At 46.6% G+C, this 14,573-nt stretch overlaps 1 protein-coding gene across 1 annotated transcript in view; it reads left to right on the top strand.

The window, feature by feature from the left end:
• The first annotated feature begins 3,625 nt into the window (after positions 1 to 3,625).
• LOC104914378 (von Willebrand factor A domain-containing protein 5A-like) overlaps positions 3,626 to 14,573 on the top strand; it is a 21,968-nt gene continuing 11,020 nt past the window's right edge. The window contains exons 1-15 of the mRNA XM_031556904.1: positions 3,626 to 3,711; positions 5,495 to 5,559; positions 6,148 to 6,395; positions 6,521 to 6,743; positions 7,474 to 7,616; positions 7,717 to 7,831; positions 8,552 to 8,679; positions 8,820 to 8,908; positions 9,142 to 9,286; positions 9,697 to 9,779; positions 10,039 to 10,153; positions 10,309 to 10,473; positions 10,760 to 10,863; positions 11,115 to 11,299; positions 11,469 to 11,675. Of these exons, the coding sequence (XP_031412764.1) occupies positions 5,517 to 5,559; positions 6,148 to 6,395; positions 6,521 to 6,743; positions 7,474 to 7,616; positions 7,717 to 7,831; positions 8,552 to 8,679; positions 8,820 to 8,908; positions 9,142 to 9,286; positions 9,697 to 9,779; positions 10,039 to 10,153; positions 10,309 to 10,473; positions 10,760 to 10,863; positions 11,115 to 11,299; positions 11,469 to 11,675 (1,993 nt within the window). The 5' untranslated portion in view covers positions 3,626 to 3,711; positions 5,495 to 5,516. The remainder of the gene's footprint in view (positions 3,712 to 5,494; positions 5,560 to 6,147; positions 6,396 to 6,520; positions 6,744 to 7,473; positions 7,617 to 7,716; positions 7,832 to 8,551; positions 8,680 to 8,819; positions 8,909 to 9,141; positions 9,287 to 9,696; positions 9,780 to 10,038; positions 10,154 to 10,308; positions 10,474 to 10,759; positions 10,864 to 11,114; positions 11,300 to 11,468; positions 11,676 to 14,573) is intronic.

The following is a 14,573-nucleotide window of genomic DNA, read 5'->3' as shown; positions in this document are numbered from 1 at the left end:
CCGTGGTACTGTTTTTGCCCAGGGACCTGGGTCCACTTGGTGGGTAGTGCAAAAAAAAAAGGGGATGTTCAATGTGTACCACAAGGAAACTTGATGCTGGGGGAGTGCAGTCGGTAATGCTATGTATATGTATATAGATGTGTGTAATGCATTTTAACCATTTTTTTTGTTTATTCGTATGTATGTGCATTAAGCATGATGTAGTGCATTAAGCATGATGTAGTGCATTAAGCATGATGTAGTGCATTAAGCATGATGTAGTGCATTAAGCATGATGTAGTGCATTAAGCATGATGTAGTGCATTAAGCATGATGTAGTGATGTAGAATAAGGGGTGGAATGTCATGGTTTTATGTTTTTTGTTTTTTCGTTTTTTGGTTCTCAGTATTCCACATCAAAACACCATGTAGTGCACTGGGACTTAGAGTGTTGTTTAATCAATGGATATACAGATGGTATAGATATATATCCAGGAGCTTGGCTAATACAATTTATATCAGAGAAATAAGAGAAAGTCACTCACCCTGTCCTGGGCTCGCGAGATGAACTCCTGATGGAGCAGATCTCCAGAGAGAGATCCTTCCCCACTGGCAGTCAGCTCTTCAATGGCTCTAGGAGAGGTGCAGCCAGGCTCCACCCCTTCCTGCAGCACAGCTGAATTGCCTTCACCTGTGCTCCCACTGCTGACTCATTGCTCACCTCAGGTGATCAATCAAAGGTTCAGGCCGTGATTCAGCAGCCCCATACAAGTGTTAATGTTCCAATTCCAGGTAGCTGTCCCTATGCATTACAGAAGCCATGGGATCTGGCCCTTCCAGGTGGGGCAGTCTCTTACTGCCTGGCAGTGGGTGCTGGAGGTGCTTTCCTGGCCGTTCCAAGCTTGTCAGGTTTGATTCGGTCTCAGGAATTCTCTCTCCTGCCTTATTTGATTTATTAGTCTTGATTTCAATCAGATTGTATTATATTGTGTTATCTTGCGTTCCGATATCATAGTTAGTAAAATAAGTTTTCCTCTATAGATTGTTGCCGCTGTTATTTTGTTTTCCTCCCTTCCTTCCCATTTTGTAGGGTGGGGAGGGGAGAGGAGGGGAGAGCAGGGGCCTCCTGCCCCCCTGTCACAGGCGTAAATTGATCTAGTTAACATCCAGCCATTCCTCTTCCAGTCATTCTGGTTAGCACTTTCTTTCTTTGGCTGTAATTTCAGTCACGTTTTTTGTAACATTGGTTCTTTGACTACTCTTTTCTTCAACTCCATCTCTGTGGTTGACATGACAGCTTTCATCACCTCTGTTTTTCTTATTCTTGGATCATGTTCATTTTCCCTTATCACCTACACTTACAACTTACAAAGGAAGGGATTTGCCTTACCGATGCAGGCACTGTGTCTTAAAGGTCTCTGTGCAAGACAGTTGTCTGCACTGTTGCAGTAAATGGAATAGGCTGACTTTTAGCTCATAGAGTATATGGCTAGAGAGTTCCTCACTGGGAACCTTCTCATCTTCCTGGTCACAGTGCATCCCACCCTCCAAATGCCCATGTACTTCTTCCTCTGGGTCCTGTCCTTCCTGGATATTTCCACAGCATCCACTGTCATTCCCAAGATGTTGGTAAGCTTCCTGTCAGAGGGCAGGAGAATTTCCTATGTGGGCTGTGCCATGCAGCTCTACTTTATCATTTTCTTGGGGGCCACGAATACTACATTTTGGCAGCTATGGCCTATGACCGCTACGTGGCCATATGCAACCCCCTTAGATACGCCATCATAATGAACAACAAAGCCAGGCTTTCCCTAGTCCTGCTGTCGTGCTGCAGTGGTAATGTAGTGTATTTTTCTTTTACCTTGACTGTTTTTAATTGCTCTGATAAGCTGAAACAAATCAGGAAATTAGATGTATCTCAGAGTGTACAAAGTTACTATCTGTCCACTTTTTGTGTATATGAATTACTAATTAGTAACTCAGCATTTTATGATACATCACCTTGTATCACTCTGGGGATGGACGTTTTTTCTTTTGTGAATCTTTAACCTTGCTGCATGGAAGAAATATGCATTATTTCATTGAGAAAGATACTTTCTCCACCCTGACCCACAACATCTTTTAATAGGTGAGCATCTCGTTATTTGACGGGCGGAAAGGCAAGAGAAAAAACTACATTCCAGTCTTTGTTTCCAAGCAAAAAAGCAAACAAACAAGCAAACAAAAACAAAGACATTTTTATACAGTAAAGTCATTGCAGCAGAGATTACAGTTGTCTTGGACAGATACCTCATCACCCAGGAGATAATGTCATTGGTATTCTGCATCTCTCTTCCACTAGTTCCTTTAGCCATGAATAATGTTTTTGGCAAAGTGACTGAAAGCACTTATGTGTAAGAGACGCCAAGACACAGGAGTATTCATTTAGGTAGAGGGAGGAAGCTCTCTTTCTCTGTGAGAACCCAATCTCCTGCACAGCTAATGAATGCCGTTTCGCCTGGTACTTGAGAGCAGGTTGGCCATGTTTCTCAGTGTTCTTCTCCCTCATGTTTTCATCCAGCACACAGACACAACTTGGAGCAAACTCATCATTTACTCTTCCAAGAGTGGGTAGGAACAATATGTGTTGTTTGGTGAATTTACCTCAACAGAAATAAAATATCACAATGAGCATGAAAATACCTCACTTAGAATTCATTTTTCACTGAGCTTTCTTGCTGCCTTCTAGGAACAAATAGTAGAAACAAGTATGATTGCAAATGTATGAACTGCCTTCTTTAGAAGTAAAGAGATCTTGCTGAGCCCCTGGTCCTGGCTAAAAATTCTAGAAGCCAGAGCTTCCCATGTTTGTGAGAAGACATCATAGACTGTCACTGTCGTGGCAGCTGCCAGAAATTCCAAGTGGAAGAGAATCTGACAGGCTTCTCTCAAATGGGTTCCATCTTTGAATTGTTGTCTTACATCTTATCCTCTCCTTCCACCAGTTTTGTTTTTTCACCATTGCCTCTCATCCTGTCAATGGGTGTGAATGAGCAGAGTCTGGCTCCATCTGTTTGGACTCATTTGCTTTCCTCCTTTATAATTTAGGTGAGTGCACTCAGAATATTCTAGTTAATCCTGATCATGAGTGAGCTATTGACATCTACACATACATCATGCACTGCACCTGCAAATCCAGCAGCAGAACTTCTATACATGGCATCCAGGGCACAAGGCAGCTCTTTATGATAAGTCCCTTAGTTAGTTAGCTAAAATACAGATTTATTTTTCTTGTCTCTTTGGAAGACACCAGGAGGAGTTTCCAGGCCACCAGACGTAGATGCACAGAGATTTCCTTCAGACTTGCAGTCCCTGTAGCTGGCTGTGCCTGGAATGCTGCCAGGGTCTTCTCTGAGCCACCAGATGCTGAAATAAAAATAAAGCACTGTGAAAGAATATTTTAAAATACAGAGACTGCTGAGACTCCGATGGAAGCACATTCTCCAGCCCTCCCCCCATCTCAGCAGGAAGGCACGGTAGCAGGCCTGCTTCCCAGCCCTACGTCCCTGGGTGTGCATTTGGCTGCATTCCTTACCAGGCAACTGCCCAGGCGCTGCAGCAGGCAGCTCCACCTCTGCCGCAGCTTCCTGCAGAGGTCAGCCCTCCTCCTCTGTGTTACAGCAGGGAGGATTCTGCTCCAGAGCCACTCCTGTGCCCGTCTGCTCACTGCTCCTGCCGCAGGCTGCATTCTCTGGTGAGTTCCTCTCTGCATCCATCCTTCCAGCCCTGCGCTGTTTCCATGTGCACGATCCTTTCTCTGTGCTTGCCACATCCCGGAAAAAGGCTCACTAGTTTCTGTCTGTCTGTCTGTGCTGCCGTGTCCTGTCAGGACAAGGGGTACAGGAAAAGTGTGACTGTGCATTTATGTTTCTGTGGGCAGTGAGTGTGCGTGTCTGTCCTTGCTGCTCTCAGGGCTTCTGCACATGACTAAGGAACAAGCGTGCCCTCAGAGAGAGTGTAAAAATGGAACTGGCTTGTGGTGATCAGTTCTAATGGTGCCTGCATGTCTGGGACCTCCACAGCTGAGGACCAAGATATGCAAGTTAAGGTCCAAATTCTCCTTGAGACATATACACAGAGATGGTGATATTCAACAATTCAGAATTATACAGAACCAGGGTATACAGGCATATCTATTTTCTTAATGGATTCCTTAAAGTTGATCGTTGGTAAATCAATAATTCTACATGAGCAAGGAATCATATGCTTTGTCGGTCCTCTGCTTGTGATAACATTCACCAGTGACTTGGGCCATTCAGGCACTTCCTCCTCCTTTTCTAATTCCCCCAGAAGGTCCTCTGATTGAATACCCTGCAGCTGCCCCCACAGCAAGGAGCTCAGACTGTGTCTTCCTTAGTATTTCTTTTCCGTATAGGCATTTCTCACTGGGACCTGTTGATTGCAGTGCTGGGAGCTGCTTATCCCAGTAAGGAGGATGCTCAAATGCTTTAGAGCATCATTTACAAATGACTTTTCCTATAGCTGGCACAGTAAAGAAATTGGGTATATAAAAAGGATGATAGAACCATAAAATTGTTGAAGAATAGCATGAAACATGGATGTTTGGACATCCTGTCATATCCAAGATAGAGACATGGTGCCAACATGTATAGCACAGGACATATGGGAGACAGGCATCATTCTGCAGAGGCAGTCAGACTGGATTTCCTTTTTTCTGTGAGACCACTCACCTGCGCTACGGCTCCATGATGCAAAGCTATGACCACTGAGCTAGGGCTCTGAGCAGTTCAGATCAGTGATATGTACAAGGACTAGCTGTCTCTAGATACCGGTCTTTAGGCGCTGAATTGGCCTATCAGTCACGAACTTGGCGGTATTTAGCATCCTCTTCCTCATGTTCTACATTTGCTTATCAGCTCCTTCAGTGCTTGTCTGCCTCCCGCTTCCCTGGATGGCCATCCATGTATCCAGCTATAAATTTATTCATCTGTTCTCTTGCCCAGTTTCCTATATCTTCACATTTTCCTACCATTCAATCCTGCTGCCACTAAATACTGCCCTCCCCTGCCAGCCAGCAGTGCCACCTTCCTCACACAAATCCATGTATGCATGCAGCCACCCAGACCATGCTTCATCTGTTCTGCCTGTCCAGCCCTCTGTCCATTTCATCCTGTCAGCACTGGTGCTAGTTTTGTCTAGGTGCAACTGTCAGTGCTCAGGCCCAAGCTCATGCTCTTGCCTCGTGTCTCAGCCTGTGACCCACCATTTCTGCCACTTTCCCTGTGGTCTCACATGAATTAAGCACCACCACACCCTGGAACCAAGAGATATTTTTGGCACCTGCAATTCCCATTCCACTAGTTAGTCTCCTATTAATCTGCTCGAAGGCTCTTGAGAGAGGGACAAAATGATATGTGATGGCAAAGAGCCATTTTGGCCATGATGAATATTGGTGGAGGCGGCCCACTTTTTGTCATTAGATCTTCATAGCTCAATTTATGCCCTTTTCCACACAGAACCTGTCTTCAACCAGTCAAGATGAGAATAAGTGGTACCCTGAGCAAGCAGAGGAGGTACAGAGGTGAGCTGGGGTCAGGAGGGTGGTGTCTGTGAAGAGTGGGGAAGATTTTTGCTGGGAAAGTGATGTGGAAAGGAACTCTTTTCTTGGATGGCTGAGAGGGAAGCACACCTTACCATGTTCTGGGAACTCGAGGACATGGCCTGTAAGCACCCTTCACTTATTCTGAGTTGCATAGCAAAAGAAGTGTGGCTCATTTCACCCATAGTGCTGAGGGCTTTCCAGAGAAGCCATCAAGAAGTGGGGGGATGATACAGATTTTCTGTGACTCTGCCTTTGATGCTATGCTAAGCACCCCTGATATGGTCCCCCCTTCCTTTCCAGCAGTGCAAAATGAGTGTACATCTGATTAAGTTAATCTCACCGAAACATTAGTCTCAAAGAAGGTGATGGCTTAGATAGATGAGGATCTGTGGTCCCAGGGAAACACGTTGGCTGCCTGGGGGACCTTCTGTTGCTATTTGTCAGTTCTGCAACAGCATTTCTGTGGCAGGTTTGAGCACACAGCTGTAGACCATTGCAAGCAGACACTTGAAAGTTAAATTCTCTACAGGCATTCAGGGAGTCTTACAACTGCTGTGTCTTCCTCAGGCTTGTTCTCAAGAGGAACATGGTTCTTTTCTTCCTATCCTGAAATGGAGCTTGAATCTATGACAGTAAATGTAACCATCCAGGACTTTGTGGCTGATGTGGTATCTGAGATGTTCTTCTGCAATAAGCAGCAAATCTCTAGGGAGATCATGTTCATCTTTCCTGTGGACTCTGACACTGTTGTACACACCTTCCATGCCACTATGGGGGACACTCGTGTTGAAGCAATGCTCTGGGACAAGAAGGAGGTACTCCAATGGAGTCAGGGGGAGGTGGACTGGACCTGGAGTTAAGTTTGGAGATAAGAGAATGAAATCTATGTGAGACCTCAGCGACATGTTTTTTCTCCTTTTTTTTTTTTTTTTTGTGGCAGGCACAGCAGCTGTACAAAGCCACTCCAGGCATGGAAAATTTGAGATATCTGCAGGATCAGTGGGATCTTTGGGGTCCAGTGTTCGCTTGTTTTTTGGGGACTGTGCCTCCTAATGGAGAGGTGGCCATCAGCCTGTGCTATGTCCAGGAGCTTCCACTGCATCCTGATGGAGCTGCCAAGTTTTGCTGGCCAAAGAAGCTATTTCCCCAACAAAAATTCATCAGTGAGTGATCCCACAAGTGTATCCATCTGGGAGGAGCACACTTCTCTCAAGTATCCCTCTGGGAAGGATCCCATACCTAAATACATGGCACAGTTAGAGAACCTAAAAATTCTCCCTCATATGTGCCAATTAGAAGTCCTCCAATTATCCCCATATATCCCCAGGCAGGAGATCCCTGCAGATCCCTATGCACAGCCCCCATGACAGATCATAGAATCATAAAATCATATAATAGATTGGGTCAGAAGGGACCTCAGAGATCATCTAGTTCCAACCCCCTGGCCATTTGCTGATTCTCACCCACCAGCTCAGGCTGCCCAGGGCCCCATCCCACCTGGCCTTGAGTGCCTGCAGGGATGGGGCACCACAGCTCTCTGGGCAGCAGTGCCAGCGCCTAACTGCCCTCTGAGGAAAGGACTTAAATGAGTATTGTTACCCAGGCCATTGGGAGTGAGGGAACCCTGTTCCTGTCCCCCAACATGGTGACTCTCCCTGTCAATCTTCCAAACATTCTCCTAACTCCTTGTCTTTCCCAGTTCTTCTCTTTGCCTTGAAGGGGCTTCATCAATGACCTCCACACACACCTGTCTTACCTCACTAAGACTACCTGTATTCTTCCCCTAGTAGACCTGTCTTACAATTTGTCCAGGCTTCTCTCATCACCCCACAATCACTGTCTGCTGCCATAGGTTCTTCCCTTTCAACTTCACACACCTCTTTGTCCCTACAGGACAGTACCTATCTGAAGAGGAGATATCAGAAAATCTGTACTTCAGAATCCGTCTGCAGTCAGCCCGTGGTGTGTCACATATCGATGTTAACAGCAGCTGCACCCCTCTGCAGTACACAGCTCCAGATTGGACATCTGCTGAGGTTTGGCCCTGAAAGATGCCAGTTTCAAAGGAGGAAAGAAATGAAGGGTCTGCAGTCTGCTGATGGTTCTTTTTCCTCCACACATCCCACTTGTTCTCAGGTTTCATTGAAATCATCACCCTGTCTCTCTGATAAATTGGAATTGTTGGTGTATTATGGAGGACCTCACAATCTCAGTGCTGTGGTGGAGAGCAGAGACCCCAAAGCTGCACCTGGTGAGTGTGGAGGGCAGAACTGAGCACCAGGTGCTGGGGAGACTTGAAGAATCTGAGGAACATTCGAGCAATAAGTTTATCAAATTATAGAATCACAGAGTATCCAGAGTTGGAAGGGGCCCACGCTCATGTCCAGCTCATGCTTCCACACAGGACTACCTAAAATTAAACCATATGCCTGTGAGTGTTGTCCAAATGGTTCTTGAACTCTGAACTCACAGCTTGGTGCTGTGACCACTGCCCTGCAGAGCCTGATCTATGCCCACCACCCTCTGGTGTAGAACTTGTTCCTAACCCCCAGCCTGACCCTTCTGTGACACAGCTCCATGCCGCGCCCCCAGCTACAACTGGCCCTTTTGGCAGCCAGGGCATACTGCATAGCTGATCATCAGCTTGTCACTGACCAGAATCACCAGATCCTTTTCTATAGGGCTGTTCTCCATCTTCTCATCTGTAAGTCTGTACATCCATCTAAGATGATCCTATCCCAGTTGCAAAATCCAGCAGTCTGCTTCTTAAATTTCATACAATTGGTGGTTGCCCAGCACTCTAGTATATCACAGTGTCTTTCCAAGGCCTCTCTATGATGAAGGGAGTCAACAGCTCTTTCTCATTTAGTATCATAAGCTGGAGCTGAGGGCAATGTGTATGACAAAAGCAAAGAAACAAGAAAAAGTGTTGCAACCTAAGAATCCTCCTCCTTTCCCTCACACACTTCAGGTTCTCTGCTGGGGGACCCTGTGGTGATGGTGACACTGAAACCCAGCATTCCTGAAGTGATGCCCAGCCCAGGCCATCTTGGGGAATTCCTCTTTCTCATGGACTGCAGTCTCTACCAGGATGCACAGGTACCATCTGAGAATGCCATCACTATGGACTTCCCTTATTTCTTATGGCTAGATAGTCGGCAGTCAAGCTGCTTTATGGGGGCAGAGGTTCTGCCTTGATTCCTCAACTGAGCTCTGCCCATTCCTCTTCCTGTCCCCAGAACACACTGCTCTTCCTCCTCAAGAGTTTGCCTCTGGGTTGCTACTTCAACATCTACAGTTTTGGGGCCACTTTCAAAGTCTTCTATCCGTGAGTTGGGGGTGATGATACGGCAAGGGCAAACGCAGTATGATTTTTCTAAGTGAAAGTATAGGATAAACACTTTCTACATGCCAGCTATAGAGCAGGATCATTTAGATGCAATGATAGAGTAGTTCTCCTTTCAGCTTGCTTCTAGAATACTGGTAGTGAGGTAGGGAATGGTCATATGGGGATAGCTGTGGACCAGATTCTTCCTCTCTAACACACTGCACACACCGTAGGCAAAGTGTGGAATACACGCAGGAAACCATGGACAATGCTGTGGGACGCATCTCTTCCATCTGCCCTGATCTTGGGGGCTGTGATCTCCTGGGTCTCCTAAGGTCTATCTACAGCACCCCTCTCCTTCGTGGACTTCCTCGCCAGGTAGCAGGGGCAGAGGGTTGTCGGGGTGAATGGGTGTAAACAGTGGGGCAAGGGTAGATTTTGGAGCTCAACATGAGTCATTCTGCTAACTTTTGTATTGAGAGTTGCCACTGGGACACTCTCATGGCAGAAAGTGACACCATCTTTGGGTGGGCAGCTTTGGAGAGTTTCTGTGGTTTCTGTAAGTACCTGCACCTGGGGAAGATGGGTCTTCCTTGTGGGGGGCCACTTTGTGCTGAGAGATGTCCTGATGTTAATGACAGGAGATACACAATCTCTTTCTCTCCCTGTTTTAAGGCGAGTAGGCAGAGAGTAAGGGAGTGAGTTGGGGAAAGCTGCCTGCATTTTAGAAGGGTGTCTTTCCTCTGTGGGGAGCCATGAAATCTTCGATCCCCTCTTCTCTACCTCAGCTCTTCATATTCATCCAAAGGAAGGTCTCCAGTGAAGAGCAAGCTATCATGGCTGAGGTTCACCGTTACCGGGACTACCATCGGTAATGAGGGAGCCCTATTCCTGTCCCCCAGCATGGTGACTCCCCCTGTCAGTCTTCCAAACATTCTCTCAGATCCTCATCTGTCACAGTTCTTCTCTTTGCCTTGATGGGATTTCATCAGTGATATCCACACACATTTGTCTTACCTCCCTGAGACCATCTATACTCTTCCTCTAGTAGTCCTTCTTTCAGAATTTGTCAGGCTCTTCTCAGCATTCTTCCTCTTCCCTCTCTAACCTTCCTCTCATTTTCTGTACAGGTGTTTCTGTTTTCCTACAGACAAGTGTGAGAGCTTTTACATTTCCCAGGCCATTGCTCTGGAGACCAAAGGCAAATGTGTGTGCATCCACTCCAAGATGACCATGACATCCGAGGTAATGATCCAGATGCTTCTACTTTCAGTGTTCCCCCTGTTCTATTGAACACTTCCTACAGCTCCCCTAGATGTGCAAGGAAATGTAAATACCATCATCCACCTCAATTCAGAGACTCTCTCCAGTGGTATGTTTTCTTTGCATCTCCTCATCAGGCAGTGAAATGCCTGCAGCAGGCCCTGCAGCCCCTGGCAAGTGAGATCTCACTACACTGGGACCTTCCACCAGGCTTGGAGGTGACAGTGATCAGAAAAGCTCCTGAGAGGATCTTCCAGGGACATCAGAGCATCATCTATGCCCAGATCCATGGGCAAGCACAGGTAAAGTGACTGCTCGGATCCAGGAATCATATGTTCCCAGGCAGAACTAAAGGACCCACTCACTCCCTGTTTCACCTCCTCAATGCCGAGAGTCCTTCACCTCTGCTAGATGGGGCGAAACCAGTATCATGCCTCTGTGAGTCCCTTTCTTTCCCTCAGATGTAGGAGCCTCTGCTCCTACAATAGATATCTACTAATCTAGTGTATCAGTGAGTGAACCTAAGTAGCCAGTCCCCCAGTGCCCTGCAGATGAACTTTTCTGTGGTTCTTTTACTTGTGCCACCAGGATCCAGAGGCGGATGTGGCAACTGTGACCCTTCAGTATCGTGTGGGCAGCCAGCCCTTTCATTACACACTCAGGTTCTCAATGTCCCCATCAGCAGATGACAGGTAAGAGGGTAATACCATTGCCCACAAGGCAGAGGGATATTGTTTAGGGTTGGAAGAAGGAAAGCAAGTATCATTTGCATGCACACCCTGAGAAGGGAAGAGACTCTGGATATGCAGTACTCACACCTTGTCCCCTCTGCCTTGACCAGGAAGAGGACCTGGGTGACCACTGCCCCCTGCTCTTTAGTCTGTGTCTCATTCATGTCTCACCTCCCTCCTCAGCATGGAAACAAGGACTAATTCCCCAGCAGGTTTCCTGTGCACCGCATAGCCATGATGCATCTGCTGTGGAAACTGGCCTGGCAGGAGACAAGCAAGTCAGAAATGGAAGACATCTGGCACAGTGCAGTTAAGCTCAGCCTCAGCCTGGGGGTCCCCTCTGCCTTCACATCAGTTGTGGCAGTACGCATGGAACAGAGGGATACTGGGCACCGTGGTAAGGACAGAAAAAGCAGGGATAGGACTGGGAGGGGAAGGTGAGACTTGCTGGTCTGATGACTCCTCACCATCAGCAGCCCCATATCCTGTGGGCCTGACCAGCTTTTTGCCTCTCTAAAATGCATGAGACTAACTCCCACTGCCCCTCTTCTTGCCTCCACCTCCAGATTCTTTGCTTGCAGATCCTTCCATGCTTCTTTCTCCCTCTTGCAATCTGGTTCCCTGCCAGCTCCTCTGGTTGTGTGGCTCCAGACCTGTATGGTTCAAGTCCACCAAATTTTGGATAGTCCAGAAGTTCCAGCTCTGTCTCGAGACGCTGAGTCCGAAGGCCTCTCACACTGAGGTATTGTCCCAGCTTTCAGCACACTGTAAAGGTAAGGAGAAAGTTCTTATCAGGGGATTCTCTGATGTATTGCACAGGGGTTAAACTCTCCTTTCAGCATTTATTTTTTCACCAGACCTCCTGATTGTCAGTGCTCTGGGGATGGATGGAGAGATAGCCAAAAAAAATTTCTACCTCTCCACTCTGGGCTAGAAACTAAGAACCAACTAGTTCCTTGAATTAATGTGAGCTCCAGCTATCTTATCACTCTATTCCAGCTCAGAATATTCTACAGTTCTAAGTTTGTCACAAAACATCTTCAGGGTCTTGCACCACATCCTTATCTTTAAATTGGAGAAATATGGGTTTGAGGGGTCCACTTTTGGAGTGACCTATGTACAAGACTATGGGGGCCGATGATTTCCATCGCAAGGTCTCCAAGGAACTGATTGGTGTAGTTGCCAGGACACTCTCCATCACATTTAAGAAGTTGTGGCTGTCAGATGAAGGCCTCAGTGACGGGAAAAAGGGAAACATTCACTCCTATTTGTAAAAAGGGTAGAAAAGAAGACTGGCAAAACTACAAACTGGTGAGCCTCACTTCTGTGCCTGGGAAGACCATGGAACAGACCTCCTGGAAGACATATTAAAGCATTTGAGAGATGAGGAGGTGATCTGAGACATCCAGCACAGCTTCACCAAGGGCAGGATAGTGTCTTACCAATCTGGTGGCACTCTGTGATGGAGTGATGGCATCAGTGGACAAAGCAAGAGCTACTGATGTCATCTACTTCCACTTCTACAAAGCCTTTAACATGGTCCCACATCACATTCTTATCTCTATTTAGGTGAGATATGGATCTGAAGAATTTACTATTCAGTGGACAAGTAATTGGTTGGATGGTCACAGCCAAAGTGGTGTTGTCAGTGGCTCTTTGTCCAGGTGGAGGCCAGTGGCAAGTGTTGTCCATGGGTGTTCATCTTCAGACATGTACTCTTTGGCATCTTTACCAATTATACAGGCAGTGGGATCGAGTACACCCTCAGCAAGTTTGCAGATGACATCAAAAGGTGCTGGACCTGGACAAACTGGACCTGAATGAACTGAATGAGGTTCAGTAAGACCAAGTGCAAGGTGCTGCACCTGGATTAGGGAAATGCACGGCATGTACAGACTGGGAGAAGAACTCGTGGAGAACTTCTCTTGCATAGATGTACTTGGGGGTTCTGGTGAATTGATTGACACAAGCCAGGAGTGTCAGGAAGCACAGAAGCCAACTGTATCCTGGACTGCATCACAAGAGACATGGCCAGGAGGATGAGGGAAGTGATTATCCTGTTTTGCTCTGCTCTTGTGAGGCTCCATCTGGAGAACTACATCCAGATCTGGGGCTTCCAGCACAAGAAAGAAAAAGTAGTTGTTAGAGTAAATCCACGGGAGGGCCACAGAGACAATCATAGGGCTGGAGTACAAAGAATGGCTGAGACAGTTGGAGTTGCTCAGACTGGGGAAGGCTTCAAGGAGATCACACTGCAGCCTTACAGTACTTAAAGGAAGCTTATAAAAAAACAACTTTTTACATGGCCTGATAGTGAAAGGTGATGGTTTTAGACTAAGAGAAGGGAATTTAGGTTAGATATTAGGAGGAAATTCTTTACTCAGAGTGTTATGAAGCACTGGAACAGGTTGCCCTGAGAAGCTGTGGATGCCTCATCCCTGGAGGCATTCAAAGCCAGTTTGGGTGGAGCCCTGGGCAGCCTGAGCTGGTGGTTGGAAACTCTGCCCATGGGTGGAGGGATTGGAAATAGAAGGTCTTTAAGGGCCCTTTCAACTCAACTCATTCTATGATTCTATTCTATGAACCACAGAATAGAGATAGTGCCTGAGACACTGATGAGGACAAAAAAGGACTTTCAGGTGAGGCATCCAGAATTAGATGAGCCTGAATCTGGTGTCCAAGTAGAGGGGAAAAGACATGTAATAGTTACTGGAAACTCTCTCCTGCAGCGTATGGGGGTACTCAGCTGGTAACTCAGCTTGATATTTCTGAAGGCATGTTGCTTCTCAGAGGTCAGGACCAAGGAACTTTTAGATGCTGTCAAGGTTCTTTTGGCTCATGGGCCTATCACTGCTCTTTCATGTGGACAGCAATGACACTACCAGGAATAAACTGGAGCGCTGGTGGAGAGACTGAAAACCATCAGAGCCTACATTACTTCTGCAAATATGTTTGCTCTTCTAATGAAGAAGAATGCAAAGTAAGTGCAATGGGGAAGACCAGAAGACAATTGAGGGCACAAGGGATAGAGCAGATGTTTAGGAGACAGAGGAGGTTGTCACATTTCCCCTGAAAAAGCCATGTGATATTGGAGGCATCTCAAATGTTTGTAGAGAAATGCACAGAGAATGGGGTACAGATAGGAGGATAACTGTACTGCTGCAGAAACATGATCTCTTCAGAGTTCTAGAAATCTGGCGGGTAGTTCTCTTGATTGGATTTCTTCTATGGATTGACAAAATAAGGTGGATGGATTGAGAAAATATAAGGTGGGAAGCTAAGAAGAATGGGTCATACTTGATGCAAATGAGAATCATAGAACCATAGAATTACTCAGGTTGGAAGGGACCTCAAGGATCATCGAGTCCAACCACAGCCTAACTATAGTACCCTAACTCTAACAACCCTCTGCTAAATCATATCTCCGAGCACCACATCCAAACGGCTCTTAAACACATCCAGGGGTGGTGACTCAACCACCTCCCTGGGGAGTCTATTCCAATGTTTAACCATCCTTTCAGTAAAGAAGTGTTTCCTAACGTCCAACCTAAACTTACCTTGGCGCAACTTGAGGCCATTTCCCCTCGTCTTGTCACCTGTCACCAGTGAGAAGAGACCTACCCCGCTCTCACTGTAAGCACCTTTCAGGTACTGGAAGAGAGTAATAAGGT

The sequence above is a fragment of the Meleagris gallopavo genome, chromosome 26 (assembly GCF_000146605.3).
Source record: "Meleagris gallopavo isolate NT-WF06-2002-E0010 breed Aviagen turkey brand Nicholas breeding stock chromosome 26, Turkey_5.1, whole genome shotgun sequence".
In the NCBI taxonomy this organism is placed as follows: domain Eukaryota; kingdom Metazoa; phylum Chordata; class Aves; order Galliformes; family Phasianidae; genus Meleagris; species Meleagris gallopavo.
The sequence above is the reverse complement of the archived record's forward strand: the minus strand, read 5'-3'. Positions and strand labels throughout refer to the sequence as shown.